This window comes from Myxocyprinus asiaticus, chromosome 2, assembly GCF_019703515.2.
Source record: "Myxocyprinus asiaticus isolate MX2 ecotype Aquarium Trade chromosome 2, UBuf_Myxa_2, whole genome shotgun sequence".
Classification (NCBI taxonomy): Eukaryota; Metazoa; Chordata; class Actinopteri; order Cypriniformes; family Catostomidae; genus Myxocyprinus; species Myxocyprinus asiaticus.
Window position 1 is genome coordinate 32,236,080 of NC_059345.1, and position 12,580 is coordinate 32,248,659.

The 12,580-nt window shown below is 39.2% G+C and overlaps 1 protein-coding gene across 1 annotated transcript in view; it reads right to left on the reverse strand.

Moving 5' to 3' along the window:
• LOC127455842 (kinesin-like protein KIF18A) overlaps window positions 1-12,580 on the reverse strand; it is a 59,252-nt gene that overhangs the window by 10,252 nt on the left and 36,420 nt on the right. Inside the window, exons 11-14 of the mRNA XM_051723993.1 lie at window positions 11,413-11,577; window positions 4,349-4,470; window positions 3,901-4,139; window positions 2,112-2,171 (exon numbers count right to left, since the gene is read on the reverse strand). Of these exons, the coding sequence (XP_051579953.1) occupies window positions 2,112-2,171; window positions 3,901-4,139; window positions 4,349-4,470; window positions 11,413-11,577 (586 nt within the window). The remainder of the gene's footprint in view (window positions 1-2,111; window positions 2,172-3,900; window positions 4,140-4,348; window positions 4,471-11,412; window positions 11,578-12,580) is intronic.

The window sequence follows — 12,580 nt, forward strand, 5'->3', positions numbered from 1 at the left end:
CACTTCTCTCCTCTATTCCATCACAATGTTTTTCCAGCCTTTCACTCTCTCACTCCCTCTCTCCACAGATCACTTGAGCACGAGTGCAGAGACGATATCGTCATGAAGCGCGTCAATGGTGGGGGTGGGGCGGAGGTTCATTCATAACCCTCTCTTTCAATCGCTGTATCTCTTTCAGTTTCTGCAGACATGGCTCCATCTCTATTGTTTTTAAGAAGGGGACCGGGAACACAGCGCAGGATGAACTGAACTTAGCTCTTATTTATGCCTGAGTGAATTCCAAAAGAAATTGTTCAACATTGAAGCCTCAAAAATAAACATTTTATTCCCTGACCCTGGTAAACATTTAGTTGCTGAACGTTTTTGTAAGTGATAAATGTTATGTAAATCTGAAAATTATGATGACACAATAATAGACCGGCGTGCAACAGTGATATGCCATTCAAATAACGGGCAATCTCTTAAAATGGTCATACAAAGAAATTCAAAGAAAATGCATGATGAATTTATGGTCAGAACTTCTGTCTGTCCAAAAGAAATAAGTACAGATTACTTTAACGGATATAACACCTTAAGCAAAGTGGAGCATAAAGTGGTGCTCAAGGATGTCAGTTTTACTTTAACACAAAGTGTCTTAACACAGCTCATTTTAATTAATTACTTTTTATTAGATTTTTTTTTTTTTTAATGTGATGCCCCAAACTTGGCAAATGTGGCAAATCCAGCAACGTCTTTTTCAGAATCGCTTGTTATAGTAGCATGGAAAATTGTAAATAATTTTTCCCCTAGGGGACTGAAAAAAACCTGTGAACAATTTGTGTGCGCAATATGCTTCAGACGGTTTGTGGGTGCACCTTCTGAGTCTACGCATCAACCGACTGATGCCTGACTGCACATTTGCACAAACACTTGCTTTTATGAGACATCAAGCAAATCATACTTCAATTAAAAAAGAGATACATTTTCAGTGGAGTGAAAACAACTTTTGGAAATAAAGTCGTGTTTTATACTGTCCTGAACTGGTCAAACTCCATATGGTATTTGAAATTAATCTTTACAAATTTAAACAACCAGTGGACAAGGGGAAAAAACTAAACACTAAAACAAAAGGACACCCCAATCAATCTGTTAAAATGACAAATTATACACATAGGAAATTTGTTTCTCTAATAAATACAATGTGCAACAATGCGACTCATGGAGAAAATTCCTAATACTATAGATGCAGAAGTACACAAGATTTTTTTCCCCATCCATAAATATTTAACAGTATCCGTCTGTATTTCTCCACTTCCCTCTTTTTCTTTCTTTGAGCAGGTCTCTGCATTTTCCTGAAATGTGTTTTTCCTACAGCGTGTCTCAATCAAATGAAGAACACCTGTTCTGCAGCAAATATCATTACTCTCCATTTACTGAGAAATAACTCACTACTCCTTCAATTTTCCAAAGATTTCCTCTCTTTTCCCCTTTCTCTCACCCTTACATTCCCTCCATGCCGTAAAAGCTCATTGTTGTTATATTTCATTCAGTCATCGTGGCGAATGCAGCAACTATGTTTCTGAGCTAAATCATCAATCATGCTGTTTTGTATAAATTGCCAGTGTAATTAAAGTCTTAAAGACACAGATATAATTTAGCTATTGAAACACAATTTTATTTTGATGCTTACATGGATATAACAAATGATCAAAGTACTAAAAGGGGACCACTGCAAACAATATAGCGAATTTAAAAAAGCTGTATGGTCTAGTAGAACAAACACCTGTACAAATGTAAGCATAAGTATAACTTGTTATAAACATATGTCTCTCCACACTGCTATTTGACAAAGTGCCTGGCCACCTTTGAGGGATCATTCTCTCTCTCACACACACACACACACGTCAGTATGAGCAATGAGACAGAAGCGGACAGCTGGATTGATGACTGAAGCTGAGTATGTTCAAGAAGCAGACCATGGGGAACAGAAACGGAGAGAGACAGAGACAGACAGACAGAGAGAGAGAGAGAGAGAGAGAGAGAGAGAGAGAGAGAGAGAGAGAGAGAGAGAGAGAGAGAGAGAGAGAGAGACAGAGAAAGAGAGAAAGAGAGAGAGAGAGAGACGAGTTTACCTTTAGATGAGTATGTGGGTCTGAGGCGTTGTGAGGTTCGCCGTAAGTGTTTCTCCGCACCTGATTGAACACAATGAATTGTTATTAATTTGCTCTGTTCCTTCCTAGGGAGGTAAACATTTACATCACACGTGAAGTTAACTAGTTAATCAAGGCACATATATCTGTCGACACTCACACAATGCAGATCACAGATCACATTACAGTGACACTAAAAACAGTAAATCACTGAGAAGAGACTAAATCAGAGCACTGTGAGGTGGCTGTTTGACACTTAAAACGAGATGAAAGGAGGAAGCTTACTGACATTATCTAATGGAGATTGTCTGTGCAGTTTGAATGGTCATGCTGATCTGCTAATGACTGAACATGTTATTGTTAATGTTATTCTGCCGAAAAATTAGCAGCATTAACAACATGTTATTGTGAATATCTTCACATAATTCTTAAGCCAAAAAATATGGGTCAGTTCAGTCTTTTAGGTGAATTTTGGTAGAACAGGTTCACCATTTAGCCCACTGTACCCTATGTTTGTTCCTAATCCTAATCATATGGAGCCTGTAAAGACCAAAGTATACTTCGGTCAGATGCGAATGCTGTGCGTTAGTGTTCAGGATGCGTGACGCAAATCTCATAATCAGTGCTCGAGCACTGAACGTGCACATCCCGATTTTTCTAACAGTGGTCTGCGCATGCGCCTGGAGTTTTTTGCACTAATTAGTGTGTCCACTAGGTGGCAACACTCACATTTGAGCCGTTGCTGTCACAAAGAAGCGCTAGATGTAATCACCGCTAAACAACAGGAGATGAAGGTAAAAACAGCAACAGTGGATGTGCAAGTCAAGAGCGCGTGTGTGAGGAGGTCTGGAGATACCTGCATTTATACAACTTGAGTCTTAATGGGTCTAAACTCCTGAAGAGATAGTTCTGTCTCATAGCAGTCGTAGCACGCATGCACCAACCACCTGTGTATGCGTGTCCAGATAAATAGAGCATACTTTGACAGACTCGCATTCAACTGTACGCAGACACTGAGTGTTTGCGTCAAAATGGAAGTATTCCCTGCCAGGAACAACCTGAGGCACCTTTCTCCCATCATGCACCAGCCATTATTTATTCATTAATATTCCCCCACCCCACACTGTGCCTTATCAGCAGAGACATACGGATCATACAGGTCATTTATACACAGGAAAGGGGAAAAGGCGGCTGTAGGAATTGAAGTACAAAGAGCCAATCATCTTTTTGATGTAGACATTACCTGTCAGTTTACTCAAGTACGTGCAAATGCATTAGCTGGACCAACCTGAAAAATAGCGCTTTTTTGTGATTGTGAAGCTAAAGAAGCACATTTTATGATATCATTGTTATCAGATTTTATTGCCAATTTGAAATATGTTTCTTGAACATAATCTTGACAACCGGTTTTGGAGATATCGCTCTTTCACCATTTAGGTAGACAGGAGCTGTACTTGCATGGCTAGAAAACAGCTACCTTGAGGCATTTCAGAACATGGCCACAAAGTGAACTGATTTTGATAGCAGCTGGATAAAACAGTTTTGTCAATCTCTGAATGCTGGTTTAAAGCATTGAAATGGTTTGTTATAAAATAAAGAGTTCCTTGTTTACATTAAAATGTAAACTGCAAATATATATATATATATATATTTTTTTTTTTTTATATTTTTTTATTTTGTTTTTTTAAGCGAGACGTGTCGACTACAGAAAATGAGACAGCATTTCATTTGAATTTGTGAATCCGTTTAATCGTATGAAGGTTTCACTCACTGCATGGTGTGCTCTGGTGACAAATGAGGCGTGAGAAAGACAGGATGGGTTGTAGACGAGTGTTTCCTGAGCCACCATCACCCCTCTCCTCTGCTTTCTCCTGGTCTGCCCAGACCACACCCCTCTCCCTGTGCACCAGACGCTCCAGCTCCTCCCACTCAGCGTCATCTGTGCCGATGCTCGCGGCCTTCAATGCCAGGTGCTGTCGGCGGCAGGTGGACAGCAGGGCGTTCAACAATCTAGCAGGATAGGTGGAAATAAAGAGTGGTATTGCTGAATGATACAGATGTACATTTACACTGGTACATTCTTTGTAGAATGTTCTTTTTATTATTCAATTTAATGTGGAAATTTACAGAGCATACAAGAGCTCACAAACCCATTGATTCACATGACTAAGCTCGAAATCACAAAACCTGGTACAAAACCTCTACAAGTGTTGACATACTTGTGCGTGTGAGCGTTCTCCTGGTCTTGCACACTGATGAGGTGGCCTGTGTGCTCAACCTGTTGCTGAAGGTCAGCGATCTGTAGCTGCAGCTGATGGCTCTGTAGTTCTCTTTTCAACTCCTGTATGCAGAGACAAATTGAAACAATGTAGACAAATGCTACAAAAACACAGCAGCAGCAACCTTAAATGGATTTTTTTTTTAAAACATTGAAAAATTAAACCACAAACAGCTGGGCTAGTATATTAGTAGACATCCATCAGAACTACATTTTCAAAATTGACTAGGCAGTGGGCTGTCTGAATGACTGTACGATCTGAATGATCTGTTTTAATTATCATAATAAACTTAATAAAATTCTTAATAAAATTAGGCTTGTTTCTGATTCATCTGACCCCAATCAGACACATTTCTTGGGGACATTTACATAAGATGGGTTCTTGCATTCAGAAACAGCTAGATGGAGCAAGAAGGAATGGAACAAAATGCAGAAGCCTTAAGATGTTTTTTTTTATTTTTATTATTTGCACTATTTTAAATCAACTTGCAGTCTTAAAGCAACTCTCATGACAGGATGAAAAAGAAGGAAAAAAAAAGCACAAGATGCAATGCGATACAATGGGCAAAGACGTCCATCTAAACATGTTTGGTTGTAGCGTTGGTGTTTTAAAGGGGATGAATTTAAAGAAGCAACTTTTCTGAAAGAAGATTGTACCAAACAAGGGAACAAAATGCTAATATATATATATATATATATAAAAAAAACTAGTCAACCTCACTAATCATCTAGTCTGTTGTTGGATAACTAGTCAACATCACTAATTGTCTAGTCTGCTGTTGGACGACTAGATTAGTGGACCATCCTGATCCCTAGTCAGAACACAGGTATGCATGTGCAATGTCTTATATTTTAGTAGTTATATTTAATAAAATGGCAAGCACAGGCGTGAGACTGGCACAGATTTCTGGGTGAAGATGAGGACGGCGAGATTAAACCATCTCATCTATGCACTATAATGAGAAAGGCAACAGAGGTGAGACACTACAAAAATGATGAAACGGCTTAGATGTTGTTTTTAGTCTAGCTCTGTTTTCTTTCTGACTGAAAATGCACCTTCTGAGGAGCCTTCTACCCCCTCTGACGCAAGAAAACGCAAAACAGCACAGCACGGAACATTTGATGGGCGGGTGCGTCACTACTCCGTTCAACTTCCAGGAAAAGATAAAAAACCATGAGGAAAAATGAGAGCGAGAAGAGGTGCGGATTTAGGTAAAGCAGCTGTAGGGAGTGATGAGGAACAAGCATTGATTTTTCTTTTATTAAGACATCCTCCGGTGGGGAAATGGAGAAAAGAGGGTGGCAGAGGGGGTGAGAGAGACTCACACAGAAACGGTGCTTCAATGGCCGTAAGAGAAAACAAAGGTTCTGCAATAAGACAAAATCAGTTTCTGATTAGAACGGAGAAATAGGCTTGTTAAAGAAAACTAATGATGCTTGGTGATTTTTGCCTGTTTTTCTACTTCACTAATAAATGGTTCACCTCCTATAGTGAGACTGCATGCATAGCGACAAAATACTTCAATTGCTTCAATGGAACGTGACTGTGAAATTAAAACATAGGCTCAGGTGACAACTCTTCCTGTATACAGATAATGGTATTCATCTTTAAATCTAGTTGGCCGTTTCGCAGATGGGCTCAAACAAGTGCATCAAAAGAGTGCCGCTATCCAGGGCATCTGAGGAGTATGCCTTTCTCACACTTCAACACTACAGACCGGCACCCTGGTGCTTCAGTGCTTGGGTAGAAAGCATGAAAAACATCATAATAACATTTAGAAACGGATAACAAGCAGAGGTCTTCCAGTCAAGGCTGAAATGAAACCTCAAATAAAGAAATGAAATAAAACTCAGCAGAGTATATCACTGTGTAACAGTTTTTTTCCCCTGGGTAGTAGGTGTTATTTCCTAATTGCTTATGCCTCAAAAGTATAGAAAATGGCTATTATTCCCCATAAACTTTGCTTTTGTGACCAGGACAGTGATATTTTGAAATGTACCTATTTCCAATGAGAAAACGGGCGAATGTGTCTTTTCGTTCACATAAAGCCAGAAAAAAACAACATATGAATCCAATTTAACATGTATTTATACTAAAGTAATATTCATAGCCATGCTGGTCCATAATGGTAACAAGTACCTGTCTCTTCCCCTGGCTCACTCGGTGCACCTCAAAGAGGATTACAACAGCATCAAGACCTTGCTGGATGCCTTGAAATACGAGTATGGCTGGGAGGTCATAGAAGACTTCAAAATGGTGGCATTCCTGATGGGTCTCCAAGGCGGTTTTACCAAGTTTCCCTGCTATCTTTGCCTTTGGGACTGCAGGGACACCAAGGTGCACTACTACAGGCGGGACTGGCCACAGCGGACAGAGTTCTCTGTTGGGAGGAACAACGTCAAGTGGGAGCCACTGGTGGACCCCCGGAAGGTGCTGATGCCACCACTGCACATCAAATTAGGCCTTATGAAACAATTTGTCAGAGCTCTAGATAAGGAGTCGGCAGCCTTCAAGACTTCTTCCCTTAGCTGTCTGAGGCAAAGGTCAAAGCCGGTGTCTTCATCGGACCACAGATAAAGAAGTATTTTGGATTCATATATTGTTTTTTTCTGACTTTATGTGAATGAAAAGACACAAATTCGCCCATTTTCTCACTGGAAATAGGTACATTTCAAAATATCACTGCCCTGGGTAAGGTTGCACCAGCTGTGCGTAAGTTCTCATGTAAGTTAGGATGTAAAGTTCACACTAAGGGCTTAGTAACTACTAGTTAGTTTGTAACTAAGTCAGTTACAAACTGCTTAATTTGGTTGCACCACCTTTTCTTAAAGCAAGACTTAACTAGTAGGTCGTAAGCTCTCCATAAAATAACGCGTAGTCGCATAATATGTTTACCCGTATTTATCCAATAAACAGCCTTCAAATTTATACACAGAAGTGTTAAAAAACCATGAATTTCAATTTGATCTTGTTACGGTTGATGTTCAAACCTTGTTTGCTCACGTAACTGTCAGCTGTAATAAATTATATCCCCATTAAAATATGATACGTAATAAAAGTAGATAAATAGTATATTTGCCCTGTGTAAATAACAATATTATAGGAACTGTACCTAAAATAAATAAGGGGTGATAAATACAAATACAACAGGCTAGAAAATTAGACATTTATTCATTTTAATATCTTATATATTTTGAATGTGTTGAAACTTGACACCGGGTAACGCATCCTGAAAACTACACCGTTAGATTGGTTTCATGCTGAAGAGCCGTTTAAAAGTTTTTTTAAATGTAAAAATGTAAATGTAAACAGGTGTAAATGTCAACATCATAATGTATGTCGAAATGATTGATGCCTATCACGCAAAACATGAGCTCATTGATGTCATAAAATATCAGTCTGCTTCTTTATTCCATCCGTTAAGCCTGGTCGGAGGCTTCCGTAAATATTTTGTTTATATGTAGGGTTACGTTTAATGGTGCAATGCTCAAATATTTAGTAGTGCGTAAATTGTGACTTAGTGCCCATTTACACCACAATTAGGCTAAGTTTGAACTTACACACAGCTGGTGCAACCGGCCCCTGGTCACAAAAGCAAAATTTGTGGGGAATAATAGCCTTTTTCTATACTTTTGAGACATAAGCAATTAAGAAATAACACTTACTACCCAGGAACAAAAATTGTGTTACATAGTGTAATCAGTGGAGCTGGGAAAGTTAATGTTTTATTTTTGCGATTAATAGTTGACTATTTAACTAAAAAAAAAATTAATGCAGTATCCGTTTTCTTTTTTTTTTATTTCACTTCCTGAAACTTCACTAATGTTTTCCCCACTTCCTATGGCTAAAATTGACATAAATAAATTTCCAGGAGGTACACGGTCGACTCCACTGCACATCCTAGCACAGAAACTGATTGTGTGTAGCAGTGCACACTTAATCATGACTTGTGATGCATTTCCCGGGCATAATAAACATGGGAGCGGATTTACTGTACAGAGAATGGAGACTTCACCTGCAAATGGTGAGCCAGGTGTGGAAGAGATACAACAAGCTGCCATATTTATTCGTATTGCCCAAAAGCTCACTCACTATCATCTGAACCAGTGCCAAAAGCAAAACCCAGCGCGTTCGTGATAGAAATTGAATGACAGCCAGAGAAAATAAGTTGAGATTTTAAACTTCAGCAAATCAAACTTCAGAATTCAATTTGTTTAATATCTGTTTTGTCCAAATTCTAATTACAGGATGTCCACTGATTTTATGGCATACACACATATACTTGTGTGTGTATATGTATATATATATATATATATATATATATATATATTTATACACCTTTAAAAATGTGTCTAACTTTATCCGCAAAAAATAAATAAATAAAAAAATGAACATTTTAACATAAGTAATAAATTAAAATAAATGACTAACAAATTTATTTCAAGTTCTTTGAGACAAAGTAAAAAGTAAATATATTTATGATTAGATTTTTTATGTTTGTTGTAATTAAAGGTGGGCGATATGACCAAAATTCTATATCACGATACGAGTAATTTTATATAACGATAAATATCACAAAATAGTTAAATTTTTCTGAAAAATCAATACAATTGTATTATATATTAAGCCATGTCACAATGTGTAATTTTGAGTTATCCAGTCAGTTATTTAAATACTTTATAAATAAAAATTCTTCATCTTATATAATTTTCTCTTTATTTTGAACTTGACAAAAAAAAAGAAAAAGAAAAAAGAAAAAAAAGCCACATTTAAGTTTGATGATGTGCACCAATTCTCTTTCTTTTTATTATTGTTGTTGTGATTATTTTGATTATTGTTATAACTTTCCTCAAGAAACTTAACATCTTCTCAAAGCAATGCAAAAAGTAAAACATAAAAAAATATCCATAAATAAAACACTTAATTAGGCTTTTTGTATTTTTAGTAAATCTCTATAAACAACATATAAAATATCTAAAAGGAAAATATGTCTGGTTTGTTTCCTGATATCAAACATCATTTGAACAGAATTTTTGAAAGGGTATTGATGTGTATTTTAAAAATCTACTTGACATCGAGAGAAACCAGAATGAGTAGTGTGTGTGATCTGCACTTTTTCTGTCACAGGAGCTCAAGGAACTGGGATGACTTCAATACTCGCACGCACTTGCATGTTTCAGACTCGCACAAAACACAGCTGCGTGTGTTTGGATGGGAGGCATGTTTGGAGCACGGGATGAAGCTCATTGAATTTGCTTTAACGGTGGCTCAAGCAAAATTTCATGCCGCAGAAGTGGATTCGGTGTTATTTTTTCTCACGTTCTAGACAAGCTTTTCATCTGATGACACGTGCAGCTGTCAGTGAAAAACTGCATTTCATTATTTCTATCAGTCTCATGTGAAGCCCTGACCACTGATATATACCGACCAGCCACAACATTAAAACCACCTGCCTAATATTATGTAGCTCCCTCCGTGCCGCCAAAACTGCGCCAACCCGCGTCTCAGAATAGCATTCCAAGATGCTATTCTTCAAACCACAATTGTACAGAGCGGTTATCTGAGTTACCGTAGACTTTGTCAGTTCGAACCAGTCTGGCACCAACAATCATCCGTGTGATTATCTAATCAGCCAATCTCTTGGCAGCAGAGCATAAAATCATGCAGATACAGGTCAGAAGCTTCAGTTAATGTTCACATCAACCATCAGAATGGGGGAAAACATTTTATCTCAGTGATTTAGACCGTGGCATGATTGTTGGTGCCAGATGGGCTGGTTTGAGTATTTCTGTAACTGCAGATCTCCTGGGATTTTCATGCACAACAGTCTCTAGAATTTACTCCTGAATGTTGCCAAAAACAAAAAACATCCAGTGAGCAGCAGTTCTGTGGACGGAAATGCCTTGTTGATGAAAATGGGTCAACAGAGAATGGCCAGACTGGTTCGAACTGACAAAGTCTACGGTAATTCAGATAACCGCTCTGTAAAATTGTGGTGAGAAGAATAACATCTCAGAATGCTATTCTGAGATGCGGGTTGGCGCCGTTTTTGGCGGTACAAAGGGGACCTAAACAATATTAGGCAGGCTGTTTTAATGTTGTGGCTGATCGGTGTATATGCGCACATGGATATATCGACATACACAATGTACAAACCTTGCAAATTGCTGTTTTCTGCTCAGTATCACGCTTTCTAAAGCCAAACCAATTCCACACTACGAAGGACGCACTTTTCCTTCATAATCTCCTCTCATTTTCTCATTCAAATGTATTTGAGGAACGAGCAGTCCCTCAGCCTTCCTCCATATATCCAACAGAGTGTAATGCGTGTGCGTTATGTGCTGTACACGTCTCGTGTGGCAATTTTGCGTTACCGTGATAGAGACGATAATCTAAAATGTATACTTGTTGGCAAATTTCTAATGGTTTATCATGTCTTCCAGTATATCACCCACTCCTAGTTGTAATGTACCATGCACCATGATTAACCCGATTAATCAGAAAACTGTGTGATTAATAAGTTAAAACATTTTTATCGATTCACAACCCTAATAATCAGTTTTCTTTTTCTTATTTAAATTGTCATAATGAAGTATTCTATAATTTCTGGCACTGAGGCCTCAAAGTGTGGCCATGTATAAAAAGCACCAGCACTGAACTGAATAAAAGAGTTGGTTTCCTGAAATGCATGTAGTAGCACAACTACAGAAAATAATGATGTATATAGTTATATATTATTTGTTAATGAATTTCTGTTTTAAAGCTGAAGTGTGAAATTTCTGCATCATCAAACGGAAGTGCCAAAGTAAACAGCTTTCTCAAATACTCCCCTATCTGCCATTGGTCAAACAAGCAGATGGTCCCTGGAAAGTCAACCTACGAATGGTTTACATTTAGTTGTCAATTGAGGCTGGAGGAAAATATTTTAACAGTAAAAATTCCACACATTTGCTTTTAACGCACAGGTTACATGTAGTGACCTGAAGTCTTGACCCTCCCCTTACCTCTGGAGAGTGTCCTTCGTGTCCGAGCAGCTTCATCTCGTTTTCGATGCGGTGAAGCCACCCCTCATTCTCCTGGAAGCGTTTTTCACTCTCCAGCAAGCGTTTCTGCAAGTGCTCCTGATGAGACTTCAGGGAGGCCAGCTTACGCTCGAATTTACAGGTGGCCTAAAACAAACAAAAATAACAATCTTGGAGAATTCGCCACAGTTCTTCTATCTATGTAGAATGTTTCAATTGCTTCTGTCTCTTCATGTGTCCCAGACTGACTCGATGTTCTTTGGGAGCAGTGTCATCTGTTGCAGGGCTCCATGTTCTTCTATTCTATTTGCAAAAGGGATGCTTGGGAGTCTAAAAAGTATATTTCCTACTGACACACTTAAGTTGAATATATAAATAACCATCTTAAGACACATTTTTTTGTAAAACATCTTAAGTGCTTAAGACTTAGCAGATGCACAGGTAGCTGTAAAAACCTGCCGGGCATTATTGCCTGCTGCACCTCCACCAGTGCCTTCAGCCCAGCTGTGGGGTCATCAGCCGGGAGCCACCTATCTTCAATGTTTTGCCCCATTAACCCCAGACATCTCCTGGTGGTGGGGCAGCGGTCAGGGACGTCTCCCTGCCACCCCCCGCAGCTGGACATCGGATCCCCTCCAACACCTCATCCATGCCTTCCCATCCAGACATCCTTCCTTCACTAATTACTTGCAACCAGGGTTCTGTGTCATAATACCTCGAAATGATACCATTTTCTCCCCTTTTCTCCCCAATTTAGAATGCCCAATTCCCAATGTGCTCCAAATCCTCGTGGTGGTGTAGTGACTCGCCTCAATCCGGGTGGCGGCGAATCTCAGTTGCCTCCGCATCTGAGACGGTCAATCCACACATCTTATCACGTGGCTTGTTAAGCGCGTTATCGCGGAGACATACCGTGTGTGGAGGCTTCACGCTATTCTCCGCGGCATCCACACACACAACTCACCACGTGCCCCACCGAGAGCGAGAACCACGCATTATAGCGACCACGAGGAGGTTACCCCATGTGACTCTACCCTCCCTAGCAATCAGGCCAATTTGGTTGCTTAGGAAACCTGGCAGGAGTCACTCAGCACGCCGTGGATTCGAACTCGTGACTCCAGGGGTGGTAGACAGTGTCTTTACTCGCTGA